General features: G+C 38.3%; 1 protein-coding gene across 1 annotated transcript; it reads left to right on the forward strand.

Moving 5' to 3' along the window:
* Positions 1-10,908: 10,908 nt before the first annotated feature.
* On the forward strand, positions 10,909-14,860 carry LOC119537410 (olfactory receptor 143-like). The gene is made up of 2 exons (XM_037839865.1): positions 10,909-10,914; positions 13,910-14,860. The coding sequence occupies exons 1-2, from the start codon at positions 10,909-10,911 to the stop codon at positions 14,858-14,860; spliced, it is 957 nt and encodes a 318-aa protein (XP_037695793.1).
* The last annotated feature ends 7,230 nt before the right edge of the window (positions 14,861-22,090 follow it).

The following is a 22,090-nucleotide window of genomic DNA, read 5'->3' on the forward strand; positions in this document are numbered from 1 at the left end:
ATTAAAAGAATAGGCATTGAGCAGGCAGACATTGAGTCTTTTCCTCTCTCACTTCTTCATTTTCCTTCCTCATTTTGATCTCCAAAAGAATCAAATACCTCTAGGGTGGTCTTGGGTGAAAGGTGATAAAGTTGATGCCTGCCACATGTTGGAAGCTGGAAGTTATAAAAGGAGGTACCCACGAAAGAGCTACTGGCTTAGATGGTATCTGCCCCAAAGAACAAGTTAGTCTTAGCACAGTCTCATGTCAAATCATTTTTCCCTTGAGTTATGTCCCCTCTTAGTAAAGTCCATTTGAAGTTTCAGTTAAGACGAGATGAAATAAGGAGTGAACTTATTAAGGTTTGAATCAGAGTAATTAATGTGGAGATATATTATAAGGCACAGAGTGGTATCTTCTTATATCCAAGTGGAGTCTGTCTAACAAGAAAGACAAATAGAAGCAAGCACATTCAGTAAACTGAAAGACAAACACAACCCTGATGGCCACATAGATCCATCCATATCTGAAGCAAAATACATCTCCAGATTTTCCAGTTAAATGAAATTTTTCTTTAAGGTTGTTTGATTTAGGGTTCTTTCACTTATAATGAAAATTATACATGCCACTACTGTAACTTGAAAAAACTTCTATGATGGCATTTACTCCCACTTTTCTACATAGCATAGTGGTTAGCAAATGACCTATACATGAAGAAGGCTCTCACTCTTAAACAGCCAATGGGCCTAAGAAGAAATCACAAGAGAAATTAGAAAATAATTAAAGATGAGTGAGAACAAAAACACAGCATACCAAAACTTGTGGAGTTCAGTGACAGCAGGTCTCAGAGGAAATTTATAGCTGTAAATATTTATATTTTTAAAAGAAAGACTTCAAATCAATAATCTAACATCACATCTTCAGGAACTAGAAAGAGAGGAACAAAGAAAACCCAGGATTAGCAAAAGGAAGGAAATAATTAAAATTAGAGTGGCGATAAAGGAATTAGAGAACAGAAAAACAAAACAGAGTATCAGCAAAACTAACAGTTCTTTGAAATGATCAGTAAAATTGACAGACCTTTAGCTAGACTGACAAAGAAAAAAGAGAAAAGATGCAAATACTAAAATAAAAAATGAAAATGGCAACATCACTACTGACCTTGTAGAAAAAAAAAGCATTACAAGAGAACACTATGAACAACTGTAGGCAAACCTAGTAGCTATCCAGATGAAATGGGCAAATTTCTAGAAACAAAAATTCCCTAAATTGTCTCAAGAAGAAATAGAAAAACCTCAACAGACCTATAACAAACACAGAGATTGAATCAATAATAAAAAACCTCCACTAAAGAAAATGCCAAGACCAGACGACTTTACTGGTGATTCTAACAAACATTTAAAGACGAATTAACAACAATCCTTCTCAAACACTTCCAAAAAATTCAAGAGGAGGGAACACTTCCTAATTCATTCTCTAGGGCCAGCAGTGCCCTGATGACAAAGCCAGATAAAGGCATCACAAGAAAAGAAAATGATGGACCAATTTCCCCTATGAACACAGATGCAAAATTCCTTAACAATATCCTAGCAAATCAAATCCAATAACATATTTTTAAAAATATACACCATGAACAAATGGAATTTATCTCAGGATTGCAAGGATGGTTCAACACATGAACATCAATCAATGTAATGCACTAAATAAATAAAATGAAGGGAAAATGCCACAATGATACAGAAAGGCTTTTGACAAAATTCAACAACCTTTCATGATTAAAACACACAGAAAACAAGGAATAGAAGGGAACTTCATCAACATTATAAAGGCTTTTTATGAAAAACTTACAGCTAACATCATACACAGCTTTTCCACTAAAATCAGGAAAAAGATAAGGATGCCCACTTTCACCACTGCTCTTCAATATTGTACTAGAAGTTACAGCCAGAGCAATTAAGCAAGATATAAAAGATATCCAAATTGGAAAGCAATAAGTAAAACTATTTCCATTTGCATATGGCATGATCCTATATAGAGAAAAACCAAATTAACTCACAAGAAAGCTACTAGAACTAATAAACAAATTGAACAAAGTGGCAGGGTACAAGATAAACAAACAAAATCAATTACGTTTCTATACACAAGCAGTGAACAATCCAAAGAGGAAATGAAGAAAACAATTCCATTTAAAATAGCATCTGTTTTTGTTTCCTGGCTGCTAAAGCAAATAACATGCAATGGGTTGGCTTAAACAACAGGAATTTATCTGCTCACAATTTTTAGGCTAGAAGTCCAAAATCAAAGTATCATGGAGGTAATGCTCTCTCCCACAAGACTGTGGCTTTCTGGGGCTGGCTGCCAGAGATCCTTGGTCTTGGCTTTTCTGTCACATGGCAAAGCATATGGCAGCCTCTCTTGGCTTCTTGGTTCTTTTGGCCTCCAGCTTCTGGCTGCTCCCTGTGTCTATTTTTCCTCTGTGTCTGAATTTCATTCTGCTTATAAAGGGCTCCAGTAATAGGATTAAGACCCATCTTGATTCAGTTGGGCCACACCTTAACTGAAGTAATCTTTTCAAAGAGGTCCTATTTACAATGAGTTCATACCCACATGGATTAAGTTTAAGAACATGTTTTTTTCTGGACTGCATAGCTGAAAGCCACCATAGCATCTAAAAGGATAAAATATATAGCAACAAATTTAACCAAGGAAGTGAAGGACTTGAACACCGAAAAATAAAACACTGCTGAAAGAAATTAAAGAAGCCTTAAGAAATGGCAAGACATCCTGTGTTTATGTATTAGAGGCATTAATATTGTTAATATATCAATACTACCCAAAGTTATCTACAGGATCAATGCAATTCCTATCAAAATTCCAGCACCCACTTTTGCAGAAATGGAAAAGCCAATCCACAAATCATATGGAATTGCAAGGGACATTGAATAGCTCCACTAGTCTGTATATTTATGTCCCCCAGAAAAAGCCATATTCTTTAATGCATTCTTGTGGGGCCAGATGTAATAGTGTGGATTGGGTTGGAACCTATTGGTTCATTGTCCATGGAGATGTGACCCACCCAACTGTAGGTGATAATTCTGATTGGATAATTTCCATGGAGGTGTGGCCCCACCCATTCAGCATGGGCCTTGTTTAGTTTACTGGAGCACTATATAAGCTCCAACAGAAGGAGCTCAGAGCTAGCTGGAGCTGAGACAGACATTTTGAAGATGGCCGTTGGAAGCTGATGTAGACATTTTGGAGAATGCCATTTTGAAATGGAACCTGGGATCAAGCAGATGAAAGCCACGTGCCTTTCCAGCTAACAGAGGTTTTCCAGACACCACTGACAATCCTCCAGTGAAGGTACCTGTGATGGTTGGGTTCATGTGTCAACTTGGCTAGGTGGCCTAGCTGTCTGGTCAAGTGGGCACTGGCCTGACGATTCCTGTGAGGCTATTTGAGGCTGGTTGGTTTGTCGGATCATCAGTCAATTGACTGCAGCTGACTGATGACTCATCAAGGGGCATGCTTCCACAGTGAGAGAATGCAATTGGCTGGATTTGGTCCGGGTGATCAGTTGGAGGCTTATAAGCCGGACGGTTAGAGAACCTTCACTTCTTCTTCAGCTGCTCAGTGAAGCTTTTCCTGGGGAGCTCGTCGAAGTTGCCAGTTCATTTCCTGAGGAGTTCGTCAAAGTTGTCGGTTCGTTTCCTGAGGAGTTCTTCAAAGTCGCCGATTCGTTTCCTGAGGAGTTCGTCAAAGTTGTCGGTTCGTTTCCCGAGGAGTTCGTCGGACGTCTTCCTTGGAGTTGACAGCTTGTTGACGGCTCTGCAGAATTTGGACTCGTGCGCTCCCGCAGTTGCGTGAGTCACTTTTACAATTTGATAATAAGAGACATCTCTCATTGATTCTGTTTCCAAGGAGAACCCTAACTAATACAGTACCCTTGGTGGACGGACACTTTATGGCCTTAAGACTGTAACTGTGTAACCAAATAAACCCCCTTTATAAAAGCCAATCGATTTCTGGTGTTTTGCATTCCAGCAGCATTAGCAAACTAGAACAACAGCCAAAACAATTTTGAAAAAGAAAAACAAAGTTGAAGGACTCATACTCCCCAATTTCAAAACTTACTACAAAGGTATATTAATCAAAAATGTGTGGCACTGGCATAAGGACAGACATATAGACCAGTGGAATCAAAAATAAACCCCAGAAATAAACCCACACATTTATGGCCAATGGACTTCTAACAAAGATGCCAAGTACATGCAATGGGGAAAGAATGGTCTCTTCAAAAAACAGTGTTTGGACAACTGGATATTCAAATGCAAAATCACACTATATATGAATATTAACTCAAAATGGAGCAATGACCTAAATATAAAAACTAAAACCATGAAACTGTTAGAATATAACATAGGGGCAAACACATATAATCCTGGATTTGGCAATGGATCCTTGGTATGACAACAAAAGCATGAGCAACAGAAGAAAAAAAAATAGATAAAATGTACGCCATCAACATTAAAGTCTTTTTTCATCAAAGATATCATAAAGAAGCAAAAAGACAACTTACAGAATGGGAGAAAATAGTTGCAAATTATATTACTAATAAGAGCTTAATATTTAGAATATATAAAGAATTTTTGCAACTCAGCAACATAAAGAACACCCTACTTAAAAACAGACAAAGGAAGGAAGGGCAAGACAGCAGCATAGAGAGGTGTGAAATTTAGTCAGTCCCCTGGAGCAACTAATAAACAAGCAGGAACAACTAGTAAATAATCTGGAGCAACTGCTGGGGGACAACTGTGACTGTCCACAAATTGTATACCAACCTAGACTGGGTGGAACGGCTGAGATCGCAGCATAAAAACTTTAAGTAAAAACTGTGGAAATATGCTAGAAGCCCCCTCACCCACAGCAGGCTGAGCTGCAAGATCTTGTTGCGGGAGAAAGCAGCATTCCTAGAGCGAGTGAACACAGCACAACCTAGCTCCAACTGAGCTTTTAATTAACAAATGTGAACTGCTGAATACAAGTTAAAGACATAGACAAACCCCAAACAAGCAACAAAGTGCCCTGAGGTCATTCCCAGTGGAGAGGAGGGGGGACTGATGGAAAATAAATAATTTTTAAAAAATACAGAGGCTTTCAGAGACAATTCACTTTACAGAGCCAGAAAATGCTTGTGCCCCGGGAAAGAGAGCACAGAAGACCGGGTGCTCCCTCTGACCAGTGGGTGAAACCAGGGGTCCATGGACTGACTCTGAAAAGGGGCTTTCTTGCCCTTTTTCTCTCTCTCAACCTGAGTGGCTCAGTGGAGAAAGGCTCAGCCATTTTCAGTTCACAATGCTCTGAACCAGACAGGGGTGGAGTTAACAGAGTCACAGAGACAAAGGAGCAATTTAAATGCAGAAGATAACTCCCTAGGGGGTGTATCTTCCCTAAGAGGAAGGAGGTGGGTCCCAGCTCTAGTGCTTGCCTTCCCCTCAGAACTCAGACCCCAGGGGCAGGGGAAAAATAGTCAAAACAGAAACAACCTAAGCTGAGAACTAAAGAGACCACACCTCTTTACACCATGCAGTTGCAACAGGCTGAAAGGCACGACCTGCTGGGCAGGTTAGGAAGAGCACAGTGGCTAGAGGCCTGATAGGGAAGTCTGTCAATCTGCTAAGACACAACCTCAGGGAAACTTGATACTGAATATAGCCCCATTCTGAGACCTAAAACTGTACTAATCCGGGAAAATCTGATTGGGGTAACCAAGGAAACCAGATGCCTAAACAACAGAAAACTACAAATTACACTAGGAAAAACAAAGATATGGCCCAGTTAAAGGAACAAACTTACACCTCAATTGAGATACAGCTGAGATACTGTTTCACTTTAATGAAAAAAATCTATTAAAGATTTTCAAAGAAATATATAAATCAATTGAAAAACCAAGTCAACGAGCTCAGGGAAGATATGGCAAAAGAGATTAAGGATATAAACAAAACACTGGGTGAACATAAGGTAGAAATCAAAAGTTTGAAAAAACAACTAGCAAAGAATCTACGGAAATGAAAGGCACGACACAAGAGATGAAAAACACAATGGAATCATACAACAGAAAATCTCAAGAGACAGAAGAAAACATTCAGGAACTGGAGAACAAGACAGTTGAAACCCTACACACAAAAGAACAGACAGGGAAAAGAAGGGAAAAATATGAGCAACGTCTCAGGGAATTGAGTTACAACATGAAGTGCATGAATGTACATGTCATGAGTGTCCCAGAAAGAGAAGAGAAGAGAAGGGAAAAGGGGCAGAAGTAATAATAGAGGAAATAATCAATGAAAATTTCCCGTCTCTTAGGAAAGACATAAAATTACAGATCCAAGAAGCGCAGCATACCCCAAACAGAACAGATGTGAACAGGTCTACACCAAGACACTTAATACTCAGATTATCAAACGTCAAAGACAAAGAGAGAATCCTGAAAGCAGCAAGAGAAAAGCGATCCATCACACACAAAGGAAGCTTGATAAGACTATGTGCAGATTTCTCAGCAGAAACCACGAAGGCAAGAAGGAAGTGGGGTGATATATTTAAGATACTGGAAAAGAAAAACCACCAATCAAGAATCCTATATCTGGCAAAACTGTACTTCAAATATGAAGGAGAGTTTAAAATATTCTCTGACAAACAGACAATGAGAGAGTTTGTGAACAAGATACCTGCTCTAATGTAAATACTAAAGGGAGCACTACAGACAGATAGGAAAAGACAGGAGTGAGAAGTATGGATCACAATTTTGGGTGATGGTAGCACAACAATGTAAGCACACTGAACAAAGATGGCTGTGAGTATGGTTGAAAGAGAAAGGTTACGAGCATATGGGACACCAGAAGAAAAGAGGAAAGATAAAGACTGAGATTGTATATCTCAGTGAAACCTAAAGTGCTCAACAATTGTGATAAAATGTACAAATATGTTTTTTTCATGAAGGGGAACAAATGAATGTCAACCTTCCAAGATGTTAAAAATGGGGTGGGTTTGGGGAAAAAATACAATCAATGCAAACTAGAGACTACAGCTAACAGAAACACTGTATTATGCTTCCTTTAGCATAACAAAGGCAATATACCAAAGCTAAATGCCTATAAGTGGGGGACATAAGGGAAGGGTATGGGACTCTTGGCATTGGTGATGTTGTCTGACTCTTTTATTGTACTTTAGTTTAATTCTATCATTCCTTTTGTTGCTTTTTCGCTGTCATTTTTTTTTCCTTTCTTTTTCTTTTGTCTCTCTATCTTCTTTGACTCTTCCTCCTTCTTTGTAGAAGAAATGGAGATGTCCTTATATAGATACTGGTGATGTTGGTGAATACATAAATGCATGATTATACCGGGGACCATCGATTGTTTACTTAGGATGGAATGTATGTTGTGTGAACAAAATTGTCCTTAAAAAAAAACAAGTTGATGAAGAAACCTTGAGGGCACTACATTGAGTGAAATAAGTCAGACACAAAAGGACAAATATTGTATGGTCCCACTGATATGAACTAATTATAATATGTAAACTCATAGACATGAAATATAGGTTACCAGGATATAGAACAAGGCTATAGAATGGGGAGCTGTTGCTTATTATGAGCAGAATGTTCAACTAGGGTGAATTTAAGTGTTTGGAAATGGACAGAGGTGACAGTAGCACATTACTGTGAGAATAACTAACAGTGCTGAATCTGAATGGTGTGTGAACATGGTGGAAAGGGGAAGCTTAAAGTCATGTATGTCACCAGAAGGCAAGTTGGAGGTTAAAAGACGGGAATGTATAAAACAGTGAATCTTGTGGTGGACAACGTCCATGATTAACTGTACAAATATTAGAAATCTCCTTCATGAACTAGAACAAATGTATGACAATATAACTAGAAGTTAATAATAGAGGGGTATATAGGGAAAAAATATACCTATTGCACGCTATGTAATACCATTAGTAGTATTTTAACATTCTTATATTAACAGTAACAAATGTACTATACCAATACTATAAGTCAATAATGGAGGGGGGTGGTTAGGGGTATGGGAGGATTTGCGTTTTCTTTTTTGTTTTTATTTCTCTTCTGGAGTAATTAAAATGTTCTAAAAATTGAAAAAAAATTGTGGTGATGGATGCACAGCTGTGTGATGGTATCATGGCAACTGATGGTGCACTTTGGATGACTGTATAGTATGTGAACAATCTCAATAAAATTGAATTTTTAAAAAATGGGCAAAGGATTTTGGCAGATGTTTTCTAAAGAGGATATACAAATGGCTAATAAGTGCACTAAATGATGCTTAACATGATGAGCCATTAGGAAAATGCAAATTAAAACCATGAGCTACTACTTCACACCCAGAAGGATGATTATTATTTATTTAAAAAAATAATAACAAGCATTTGGAGAGGATGCAGAGAAATTGGAACACTCATGCATTGTTTTTGGGAATGTAAAATGGTACAGCCACTGTAGAAAGCAGTACTACAGTTCCTCAAAATCTTAAATACAGAATAAACATTATGACTTGGCAGTTCAACTCCTAGGTATATATCCAAAGAAACTGAAAATGAAGATTCAAACAGGTATTTGCACATCAATGTGCACAGCAGCATTATTCACAGTAGCCAAGAGGTGGAAACAAAACATATATCCATCAACAGATGAATGAATGTGGTATATACACAAGTGGCATATTAATTAGCCCTAAGAAGAAATGAAGTCCTGAAATATGCTGCAACATGGATGAACCTTTGAAATATGATGGTGAGTGAAATGAGCAAGACACATGAGAACAAACACTGAATGATTTCATTTATTTGAAATGTCTAGAAATGGCAAATTTGTAAAGACAGAAAGTAGATTAGAGGTTATTAGGCAATGGGGGAGGCTGGAAAGAGGAATTGTTACATGATGCGTATGGAGTGTTTATAAATTTTTGATACTTTTAAATGAAATGTAAACACACATACACACAGAAAGATCTCTGTTTCAAACTTAGCACTGCCACAAGTTATTGTGACTTTGAGAAAATAACTTAATCTCATCCTTTGTTCCTTCTGCAAACTGAGATACCTGTCCCTGACAGTTGTAGAGATTAAATAAAGTAAATTAGAGATTTTAGCACTCTGATTACCGCTAATTAGCTATAAGTTGTACAATTCTCAATTTCTTTGTTTCTCTCTAGGTAGACAGAGAGATTGTAGGTGTAGGGTCTATACCATATTCCTTTTTATGTTTAGAGTGGCTTGCGGCTAAAATCTTCTAGAGATGTATATTGGATGAAATGAATCAGCATGAGTCCTAAAATAAGCAAATAACTTGTTTGTGGAGTTTAAACCTCACAGAGAGTGCCCCTTCTCTGAGCAGGGACATAACAGGACATGGGTGCTTTATTTTTCAAGAGACATAAATATGTGGTGGCTGTGTACTCCCAGATATCACCTTAGAAATTCAGCCAGAGGACTTTGGGTGAAAGCTAGTAGGATTGAAACTGCATTTAACTAATCTTTCCTTCTGAATTCCCACTAACATAACAACAGAGGCATTAAAAGGTCAAGAGGGAGATGTATTGTACATTAAACCAAAGAGAAAAGATGAACAGTATAAGAAAGAATGGGAAAAAATTTCAGAAAGCTGGAAAGCAGAGGAGTTATCAGGAATTGACTCAGTACTCCCCAGAAAGGTGAATTCTAAGCTACCAGTGGTGGATGTGAATATCCTGACCTACACAACAGCATCTCCCATACACTCAGCAATTTGGTGGCCTCAGACCACCTCTCAACAGGAGGGCTACTTGAAAGTTTCTTTAATAAGTAGTCAGAACCCCAGATTCTCTTACTACCTGTGCTTTGAGGTAACTGCTTCTCCCTCAACCCAGCAGAAGACTGGAAGTTTATTCTGTGGAGAATGTAAAATTGGAGATCTCTGAAACAGACAACACTTGGGTGTGGAGGTGCCAGAACAGAAATAGAAGAAGTAATTGGAAATTCACATGCTGAATGTTATCATATAATTCACATGCAAGTATAAAGTAAAGAAATTTTCAGACATACAAAGTGTGGTCAAGACAGGCTAGCTGTCCAACCAACTTGTTTTTATCTTCCGCCTAGCTGCAAAACTGGACTACATTTCCCAATATCCATTTCAGTTCAGCACAGCCATGTGACTGAGTTCTAATCAATGTACTATAAGCAAAAACTAAGTGTGTTCAGTTACACATCCCCCAAAACTACACTCGCACAATCTCTCCTGATGCCTCCTCTTCAGCCAGCCTGATGCAGAAGAGCATGAGTTGAAGGCAGAGCTACGAGTGGGAGAAAAGCAGGGTCTAAGTTCATTACTTTTAGGAAAGCTATCCATCATTCAAAAAAACATATTTTGGACTTTACATGAGCAAGATAGAAACTTTTTTTGTGTTTGGATTATGTATATTTGTTTTTAAACACCTAAAGTTTTTGTATGTATTGAAAGGTGATATTAACAACTATAGAGAGTGTTGGGATTAATTCATATAAGTATATAAAAAACCCACCAAACAAAAAATCAAGATCATTATTTATTGTAGAGAAATCAAAAGACTTTGCAAGAAATGAAAAAGAATCATAGCAACTTATACTACTTTGATGCACAAGAAAATTGCACTCCCATAATCATGAAAACACTGAACACTAATCTAACCATAAATAAACAAATAAATAATGAACCAACCAACCACACTGGGAGAATGAAGAGAATAGGAAGTATGGTTTTGGTGGAGGGAGGTGAAAAAAGACTAAATTCCCATTTCCCAAACTGAATGTTAACTGGCAGGCCTCACAGTGAAGTAAATGCCTGTTATTTAGAGACGGGGAGTTAAAAACAATAAAAAAATCAGTTCATGGCACCATGGATGAAGGTAAGTAAAACTGGATCCTTTCCTTCTAGTCGTTTACAACCTGAATGTAATGGAGATAAACCGATTGTGCAAAAGTGCAATGATAGCAGCATAGAGAGAAGGTACGTCGGGCACCAGGAATGGGGGCAGGGAAGAGTCAGAATAGTTGTTCTAGCAGAAATGACAATGGGCTGAGTCTTGGAGAATGAGTAAGAGATATCTAAGTGGAGTATACAGGGAAGGCATTTCAGGCAGATGAAAGAGCAGGGAGCCAAGAAACCATCAGAGTGAGTGAGAGGAACTGTGAACTCTTGAGTATTAAAACAGAGTAAAATGCAAGGAGTAAAGACACAGGAGAAAGGCTGTGGCCAGGAGTTGGGGGGCAGTTCCTTAGGGTTTTCTGTGCTAGGCTGAGGGGTTTGTACCTGTTTGAGGGAGACACTGAAGGGTTTTAAGCAAGAGAACATTTCATTTTGTATAGAAAATTCTATACAAAATGTGTGAAAAATAAATTTCAGAAAAGATGGATGAAGCAGGCAGAATTCTAAAACATGACCCCCATGATTCTCTCCCTTGTGTATGGGGAGAACAAGTGAATTTGAGGAAACATCCCTTCCATTGCTTTGTTGTGTTATATGGTAACAGTTGACCTTATAAGAAGATGATCTGGCTGGGCCTTTAAAAGCAGGGAGTTTTCTCAGGCTGACGACATTAGGGGAAGGCAGAAAGATTCAGAGCAGATGAAGGATTCCATGTGCCCATACTGGATTTGAAGATGGAAGAGGCTGTATGATGAGTAAGCAGGCAACTTGCAGAAGCTGAGAGTAGCCCCTGCCACAGCCAGCAAGGAAGGTGTGTCTCAGTCCCAGAACTGCAAGAACTTGTTCTGACAACAACGTGAATAGTTCTAGAAAGGGATTCTTCCCCAGAGCCTCCAGAAGGAAATACAGTCCTGCCAACACCTGATTTCAGCCTGAGTAGAGAACACAACCATACAGTACCAGACTTCTGATTTACAGACCTATCAATAATAAATGGGTGTTGTTTTAAGTCGCTGTTTGTAGCAGTTTGTTACATGGCAATAAAAAAAAATACAAGAGTCATGATAGGACCCCAGGTTAAGATTTTGGGTTTTCCAGGCCTGAGGTAAGGAAGCTGTATCAAAAACAGTACAAGGAAGAGGAAGGGCCAGAAGATTTTTAAGGAGATAGAGCCTTGCAAAATGTGAACACCAGATGCTGATGGTGACTGGGAAGGAGGAGCCCAGATGACAATCTGTTTCTGGATCAACTAACTGAGTAAAGTTTGGCACCCTTAACTTAGAAAAGGATGGCAAGATTGGAAACAGTTCTGGGACCACAAAGAAATGCTGAATTCAATTTTGGACAATTTATGTGGGGCTGTCTAGCAAACGGAATTGTGAACTTAGGCAAGAGTCCATGCTATATGGGGATAAATAATAAAAGATGATAGCAAATAAAGGATAAGTTATTGAAGAAGGAAACCTAAAACTTATTTAGTGCTTAATACATGCCAAGTAGTGTTCTAACTGGTCTAGAGGTTACAGGCATTTCACTTCAAAACAACTGTAGTCAGTAGGAACTATTATTAAGCCCGTAACGTAGATGAGGTGAAGAGGCTTGGAGAGATTAAATAACTTGACCCAAATCACACATGTAGTAGTTGAAGGAGTTTGTATTCAAGCACCTTCAGTCTGGCTCCAGAGCCCATTCCATTAATATTTCTCTATTATGCTTCTCTTTGGATATGAAAGACACCAGAAGATGGATAATATTAAAGCTATGATATAATGCCAATCTCAGAGAATTATAGAAAAGTTTTACAAATGGCAAATGACTCTCAGAATTGAACATGGGTTCTAGAACATGAAGGAGGCTATTCCCTCCCTGTACAGAGGAATCAAAATTCCTAATTGAACTGCTACTTGGAGAAGAACGAGTCCCAAAGGAACCACTGCTCATTTGTTGACAAAGATGTACACACAGGCTCAGTAATTTCTTCCCTTGAGTGCTTGGTCAAACTTTGTATAAACTCCTAGATGAAAGGCTCATTTTCCAAGCCTCCAATCAAGTTGCTGAGATCCACAGAGAATAAGATAAATTCACAACATCAGCCAGTTCATGTTTGGAGACATAAAGCTGACGCATTTGCCTTGCACCAAAGAATACATTCTAGGCAAAGCCATAGAATCACAGTCTTTTCCTCTAAAAACTATTCCAGCTTCTCAGACTGAGACTTGTGCTATTTCATTATCTTCCATTATCAGAACCTTTGTCTCTTTCTGGACAGTGAAGGAGAAAGTGCACTGAAGCTCCAACAGCAGTGAGGTTTCCAGGCAGAAAGAGGGCTAAAATCACCTCTGCTGACGTTTTCCATTCCACAGCTACAGGAGTAGAGAGGACTGGGGAGGTCCCCTACCCTTTCTGAACAATACATCTTGATTTTGAGGTGAGACTGCATGAAGGGGAGGTGCAGGAAGAATGTAGGACATTAGAGGAAAACCTCAGCACTTTCACCTTACCAGATATGGAGTACCGGAAAGGTAGGAGGAAGAAAATCGGCTGAGCAGTGTGTACAGAGAATTGCAGTGATTTCACTGTCTCAGAGCTTCAGGAATTTCCATAGGGAGTGGTCTCAAGAACCATCCCCACACCAACTCCCCCACCCCACCACCCCCGCTCATTAGCACCCTTGCCACAGGACTTGGCTATCCCATTCATTTCTTCAAGGTATTATTTCCTTATCTTTCAAATGTGGACATGAATTTTGGTGCTCACACTAGATACATATCCTTGATTGCATATGCCAGTAGAGGTGAGGGAATTAAAAAACAAGGAAGGAAAATTCAAATGAGAGAAGAAAGGTAAAAGGGGGAGTCATTGTTGCTGTGGCTCTGCTTCCAAAATGCTGCCCCAGGCCCCAACAGTCCTCACTTTAGAAACAAAGGATCCCAAGGCCCTTCCTAAAGTGGCATTCTTCTCTCATTTCCTCACAGATCACACCCCTGAAGACAATAGCAATGGAAAATGACTCTTTAGTAACTGAATTCATCCTGGTGGGATTTACAGACCAACCTGACCTCCAGCTATCCCTCTTCTTCCTCTTCTTAATGAACTATGTGGTCACTGTGATGGGGAATTTGAGCTTAATCAATCTCATTTGCCTGAATTCTCACCTTCACAATCCCATGTACTTTTTCATCTTCAACTTGTCTTTCATTGATCTCTGCCACTCCTTTGTCCTTACCCCTAAAATACTGACGAGCTTTGTGTCAGAAAAGAACATCATCTCCTTTGCAGGATGCATGGCTCAGCTATTTTTCTTTTGTTTCTTTGTCCATTCCGAGTGCTATGTGCTGACAGTCATGGCCTATGATCGCTACATGGCCATCTGTAAGCCCCTGTTGTACACCATCACCATGTCCCCTAAGGTCTGTTCCCTGCTGATGCTTAGTTCATACGTGATGGGGTTTGCTGGTGCCATGGTCCACACAGGGGACATGGTCAGACTGTCCTTTTGTGATTCCAACGTCATCAACCACTATATGTGTGACATTTTCCCCCTGCTCCAGCTCTCCTGCAGCTGCACCTATGCCAATGAGCTGGTGGATTCCATCACTGTGGGCTCAGTTGTCATAGTATCCAGCTTCATTATTTTAATTTCTTATGCTTTGATCCTTTCCAGTATCCTCCATATTTCCTCAGCTGAGGGTTGGTCCAAAGCTTTCAGCACCTGTGGCTCCCACATAATAACTGTTGCTCTTTTCTATGGCTCTGGATTGTTCACACATCTCAAGACTTCTTCTGTTGGTTCTGTGGACCAGGGGAAGTTCTTCTCAGTGTTTTATACCCATGTGGTGCCCATGCTGAACCCCCTCATCTATAGCCTAAGGAACAAGGACATCAAACTTGCTCTGAAGAAAACCCTGAGGAGAACCGCAAATTGAGCAAAGCCAATAAATAGCCCAATAATAAATCATTAGACAAGGGTATAAGTTCTTAAACTTCAATTATTAAGTCTAAGGGTATGTATACTTGTAAATTTGATTTTAAAAACCTGTCAAGTTGCCCTAATAGAACCTATTCCTTTGATTCATATGAGTTAATATTGTCTTTCCATCTCAGAGGACAGACACATTGACCCAAGCTCCCACCTGAGAAATTAATCTGGAGCAAATTAAGCAAACAAAATGAGACAGCTGGGAACCTTGAGTGTGGCTGCAGCAGCACATACGGACTGCGCCAGGGGTGCTGTGCAGGAGTGTGGCACTGTGGCCAGACTGCTCCTACTGAAATACTTCCTGCTCTTGGCCTCTCTCTGGGGCACCTAAAATGAATAGCCATGGATTTCACATAACTCCTTCTACAAAAATTTCAACATCTTTTCAAATCATTATTAAAACACAAGCTAAAAATGAAAAAAAACAAAAGGAGAAGGAAGTTAGTATGTTTTTAAAAGGTCAACAGAAGGGATCCTTGTGGTGATGAAACCATTCCACATACTGAATGTGGTGGTGGATGCACAAACCTACACATATAATGAAATGCATAGAGCTAAACACACACAGACACAAATGAGTACAAGTAAATGTGGGAAATTCTGAGTAAGATCAATGGATTGTATCCTTGTCAATATCCTGGGTGTAATATTGTTTTATAGTTTTGTAAGATGTTACTATTGGGGAAAACTGAATAAAGGATACATGGAACTTCTCTGTGTTAGGTTCAGAGCTGTTCAAGAATCCACACAAATGCAGCAAGTCATGGTTTAAGTAGAGAATTTAAGGTTTATTAGAGGAAGAAAGCAGAAGAAAGCGGGTGGGAGCCATCAGAAAAGAGAGAAAGGAAAAATGGCTCCGGCCCTCTATCTGAGAGCAGCATTTTTTAAAGGAAAAACCCACGTTGGGTATTGGGGGGGAAAGTCCTGCTGAGTGTGTTCTGGGCCTCGACTGGGTGAGTGCTTATCAGTTTCTGCTGACTGGTTACTAGGGTTTTAACACACTACTCTTCTTTGATGTGCACTATATTATCTATGTGGAGGAAGCAGCCCTTTTGGCTTGTTTGTGGTCATTCATCTTTATGGGGCTATCTGATCTTGCCTTGTCTGCCCCTGGAGTCTAGGTGCCACTGTGACTGGGATTCCTGAAACAGCCTTCAACCCTTAGTTTATGGCACACCTGGTATTTATGAGATAAGCAGCAGAGCCCGTGGATCAGACATTCCTTCTATATGTTAGACTTTTTCTGGGACCTGACACTCTGTATTATTTCTTACACCTGCATGTGAATCTACAATTTTATTAAAAAGTTTAATTTAAAAACAAAAAAAGAAACTAGGTTTCTATCTCAGAACCAGAGAAGTTAAGACATTTAGAGAACTTTAAAATATTATATTCTCCTTGAAAGTGAAGTCTTAAGATACTACTTAGTTGAGTTGGGTTTTATTACTGTCTTAAATTTAATTTGAGATTAACAGTCTCAGTGTAATCAACATTTTACCTGCTAGAACAGCTTTCCTATGCCTAGGTATGTCCTTAGCACACATGGTCATGGGGCATTCTGTGGCACGCTGCTCCTGCCTGCATGAACTCCCCCCACCATCAGAGCCTTTACCAAAGGATTTCCATGTTTCAAAACTGGACATGTGTCAAATGCTTGTTCTGTCCCACAGACTGCTTTAGTATGCCAGGCTGCTGAGAACAGATACATAAAATGGGTTGGCTTTTAACACTGGGAGTTTATTAGCTTACAAGCTTACAGTTTCAAGGCTGAAAAAAAACGTCCAATCAAGTCATCTCTCTCTCCCTCTCTCTCTCTCTTCCTCCCTCCCTCTCTTCTTCCCTCCCTCCCTCCCTCCCTTCCTCCCTCCCTTCCTCCCTCCTTCCATCCATGTATCGCTCACTCGCTTGCTCTCTCTCGCTCTCTCCTGCTCTCTCTCCACATTCATCTGTTTATAAAGGACTCCAGTAACAGGACTAAGACCCACCATGGGGCAGGCCTTAACTGAAGTAACTTAATCAAAGGCTGCACTTAGAATAGGTTTACACCCACAGGAATGGATTAGCTTTACAAACATGATTTTCAGGAGCACATAAACAGTTTCAAACCACCATGCAGACTTTCTGAAAGTTTTGGAACTTTCAGATTGGAAACAAAGTCACATTCAAGCTAGGTAGACCCAATATTGAGAATCAAAGAGTCGATTAGGTATCGGTAATCTCTACACCTTCCTCTTAATGAATTCTCCTTGGATATACAAGGTTTCCCAAGCCCAACATAGCCAAAACCCACCTTTCCTTTTCCTCATTCCTCTACCTCTCCATCTAGATAGCTTCATTATACTGAGTCTGAACTTCCCTTACAGGAACCTCTCTTCTCATCTGTCCATTCCCAAGAGCATCCACATTTTTCCTTCCCAGGAATAACTCACTTGACTGAGGCATCTGCCAGCTTTATAACTACTAAAGCCTCATGCGATCCTGAGCACAAAGGAAAAAAGACCAACACTTCAAAATACTCAGTTTCTGGGCTCCCTTAAGACCTAGGAACTCCATAATACACATTATCTGCCACATACAAATATATATATAAATATTTATTTTAACATGTGAAGAATATACTTTAGATCTGTGATTCACTTGGTCTTTATTGTTGGATCTGTTGTTGCTTGAAGTTTACAATTTCATCGTAAAACTCAACAAGGATTAATTGGGTCATTCACCAGAGCTAACAATATCATTATTTGTATAACAGGAGCCTAGATGAGCTCAAAGGAGTCCACACTGCCTGATGAAGTGGGATTCATTAACTCATGGTGAGATGATCTGTTTATTGTCCATATTTATTTGCTAGAATGGATGCTCCATAAGAATTGGAACCATACTGGCACAGTTCCGGGCTATGTCCCCTGAACCAAATGCAGGGTCCAGTACATTGTAGGTGCTTATTTAAATGCTTCTTCCTTACATGGATAATTTTTTTAAAAAAAGAGAGGCTGGCATCCAGAAAGCAGCAGGGGTGTGTGGGAAGTGGGGAGTGAATGACCAAGGAGGTGGAATTGTGTGTCAGGAGCTGGAAAGAGAACCTTGAAGAATGTGGCTGTCCTCCTAGGGACCAGCTGCCCTGGAGAGAGGGGGCAGCAGGCAAATCTGACAGAGGGTACAGGGGCACAGCAGCTCCCCCCACCCCAGGGAAGTGCATCTCCTGACTCTGCAGGTGGGAAGGAGGTGGAAGGAAAAGGTGAGAAGGGTAGTGGTGCCACCAGTGAGTTGGCTGGTTCCTGAGCACAACCAGATGCTTCTGAAGACTCCCAGATATTCTTAAGGCAATTTCACAGTGGTTGAATTCCTGCATTTGTTAATGGAAGCATAAACAGATAGAAATTATCTATTTTAATAAATTATTAATGTTTTTAACATCTTAAGATTAGAGGTCCTCTAGTGCAACCACCCCCGTCAATGGTGAAATACATTTTAAAACATTTCTGACAGATGATCATTCAGCTTCTGCCTGGATATTTCTAGCCACAGTCACTTGGAAGAAGTACTAACTCCAGCTCCTCAGATTATAGATATCATAGAAATGACAAAGATATTATCATTTCCCAGACTCTATCAAAATGTTGTAAATAGGTAAAACAATGATTTTTAATTCACAAAATATTTGTTATTATTGGTTAACCTTGGGGAGAAACAAATCTTCCAATCACATTGCTATTTGAAGAACAGTTCATACAGTATTTGAAACATCTAAACTTATTTTATAAAAATGTGATGAATACATTTTAATTACAGTGGTCAACACAAGAATGCAGATACAACGCACAAGAGAAGCTTACAGATTTTAAACACTGAACCAGGCAGTTCATGGAACCAGCCACCAGGTTGTGCTGTTGATTCAGTCACATTTTTAAAACTACAAAATATAAACTGCTTGAGATTCATGTTTTGCATCTTTCTCGGGCTCCTAAAATGTATAGCCAAGGATTTTACATAATTCCTTATATAAACACTTCAACTACTTATTCAAACACATAAACTTAGGGAAAAAAAAGATGTGCTTCAGAGAAAAATTTAAATTAGACAGGTTGATTATATTCAATTTGCAGAACTTACTGGGCACTTACTATTTTGGTTCTGGATCTTCCAAAAGAATGGATAAGACATGGCAATCACAATATAAATAACACCTATAAATATAAATGAATTATTCCAATACAGTAGATCACTAGAATGAAAGCTCCATAAAGAGGTTGTTATTTTGTTTACTGCTCTATCCCCAACACCTAATACACCTAGTAGGAAACCAATGAATATTTGTTGAATGAATGAATTATTTAATAAATTAATGATTATATAATAGTTGTTTGTAGAAAGTGCTATAAACACTTAGGTATATATTTTGGAAATGTTCTCCTCTAATTTTAAATGGTTCTGATATAATCTGTGGTCTAAATGCATTCCTATCAACTAATGTTTTAAACATCTTAAATCCATCTGACGGACATTTAAATTTTGCAAATCCCCCAAGACTCTGATATATACCCCAAAGGAATAAAATTATTTGGCATTCTTTAGAATAAATGGTGTCAAAAAAAATAAATTCTATCATTCTATCATGTAACCTTGCCAGAAAATTTTGGATCAATATGTAGTTTTATGAAATTATTTGAACTTATTTTATTTTCAATAAACAAAATTATAAGACACAATAAATAATTATTTTAACTGTACATGACATCTCTGGAGATTCCAACATGCCCAAAATGACCTGGCCCAGCTCCCAACCTTGTGGGAATTATTGTTATGAACAATCCATGGTTAAATACTTCTTTGTTGCCAAATTTGGTTATCCAGCAGGAGAAAAACTTCTTAAGGATGTGTGTGTGTCCACTTTGGCATCTAAACCAATGCAGGATATATTTCACTTATAGAATTTAGGACACTGTTTCTGGGATACCCTCTCTTTCACGTTGAATCACAGCCACTTCTCTTTTTTCTCCTCTCATATTTCTCTATTTCATATTCCTGATTCTTTCCATTCCCTTCTGGAAGGCAATGTGTATTAAAACAAAACAAAACAAACAAAAAAAACCCACAGCGGTTGGAACCAGATAAAGGAAGCTTTAAAAGTTGGATCTGCCACTTTTTGGTGACCTTCAGCAGATTTTTTAAACTCTGAATCTCAGTTTGCTCTTTTGTAAAACATAATCACCTATTTTTCCTTTCTATGGAAAAAAGACATAATTAGAGCTGCATGGGGAGGTCTTCAATCCACTCAGGAAATTTCTCTGCCACATCGCCTTTCTTTCACAAAGAGGAATACAAGATCTTTTCTTCATTTGCACTTACGAAGCTGTATTTCTGCAGCTGAGCAAAGAAACTTCATGCTGTAGATAGCCCTGTGGTCCTTAGCTAAGGACAGTAGGCTACCTCTTTTGCGCTCTCAATTAGGGAGCCCAGAATATTTGTTCGAAACTTAGAAACAGCTAGGAGATCAAAGGAGCTATACATACACATGAGCAAGGCAGCAACAATTTCACCTAATTTAGCAAGAACTAGTCAGGGCCAGGAAACAGTGTTCAATAAATAAAGTGGCTGTGAATTTTTTCCAAAGAGTGGGCAGCTTGAGAAACAGCATAAATCCCTCGAAATAAAAGTAAATGCAAAAGAGCCAAGGGTCTTTAGTTTTAGCTCATAAAAAGAGGTCCAAACTTCAAATTGGCTCTGTCAAGTTCCATTTTATAAGGTGAATTTAGTCAAGAATGAATGGTGAATTTTAGTAAATACCTTTTTAGCAACTATGGGGCTGACCATATGATTTTCTTCCTCAGCTCTATTAATAAATAAATTATATTAGATTTCCAGATATTGAACCATCCACACATTCATGGAATAAACCCTACTTAGATGGGATGAGTTATTATTTTTTTCTGTTGCTGAATAGTGTTTGCTAATATTTTATTTAAGGGTTTTGTATTGATATTCATAAATGAGGTTGGTCTGTAGTTTTCTTCTCAGAGTTTGCTGTCAATGTAATGCTCACTTCACAAAAATAATTTTGAAGTTTTTCTTCTTTTTCTAGTCTCTGAACCCATTAAGCATTATTGGAATGAGCTGGTTTTTGGTAGAATTCTCTGAAAAATTCTCATGGACGTAAAGCCATCTAAGACATAAATTTTTTTGTCTAATTCTTTGACATCTTTCTCTATTTCAACTTTAGATTTTCTGTCACAGAATTAGACTTATTAAATTCTATTTTCCTAAATACTGTTCCATTTCATCCAGGTTTTTCAATTCATTTGAATAGAGTTGAACAAAAAAAGTTTATTTTGTCTTTATTTCCTATGTTTCTATGATTATTTCCTCCTTATTTCTTATTTTTTAGATTTGTGCTTTCTCCATTTCTATGAATTGGGATAGCTAGTAGTTGATTCATTACATAGCTTTCTTCAAAGAACCTGCTATTGAATTTATTTATTAACTCAAATTTTTTGTTTTCTAATTCAATAAATTCCACTTTTAACTATAATTCCAACCCTCTATTTTACTTCAGTTTCTTTTATTATGTTTCTTCTCCTAACCTATTAAGTGCTCCATTAATTTATCTTCTTTGTTCTGTTTATTGATAACACATTCAAGTTAAAAATAATTTTTCTGCTTTAGATGTGCTCATATCCCGTAAGTTGTGAAATGTTGCATTTTCATATGCTTTTTATAGATATTTTGCAATTTTGTGTTTCTCTTTGAGCTATGAGTAGCTTAAAAGAGTTTTAATTTCCAGGTAATAGAGGATTTTAATTTTCTGATTAATAAAGTTTTATCTTTATTTCAAAGTGATCAGAGAATATTGTCTGCAATATTTCTAATATATGAAACTTTATGAGGTTTGCTTTTGTAACCTAAAACCCAGTCAATTTATGTATCTGTTTCTTGATCTCTTGATAAGAAGGTGTATTTCTAATTTCTAAGACACCGAACTACACACACACACACATACAAGAATTACATATAAGGTAATCATACATATGTAAATTTGATTTCTTACTGATTATCTTAATTACATTTTTGTATCCTTTCTATCTTTCTGTACACTTGTTTTATCACGTACTGACAGAGGTAATTTAAAGTTTCCTTCTACTAGGTTGTTGATTTCTCTTCAAAATCTGATGTTTTGCTA

The sequence above is a fragment of the Choloepus didactylus genome, chromosome 6 (assembly GCF_015220235.1).
Source record: "Choloepus didactylus isolate mChoDid1 chromosome 6, mChoDid1.pri, whole genome shotgun sequence".
NCBI classification, from domain to species: domain Eukaryota; kingdom Metazoa; phylum Chordata; class Mammalia; order Pilosa; family Megalonychidae; genus Choloepus; species Choloepus didactylus.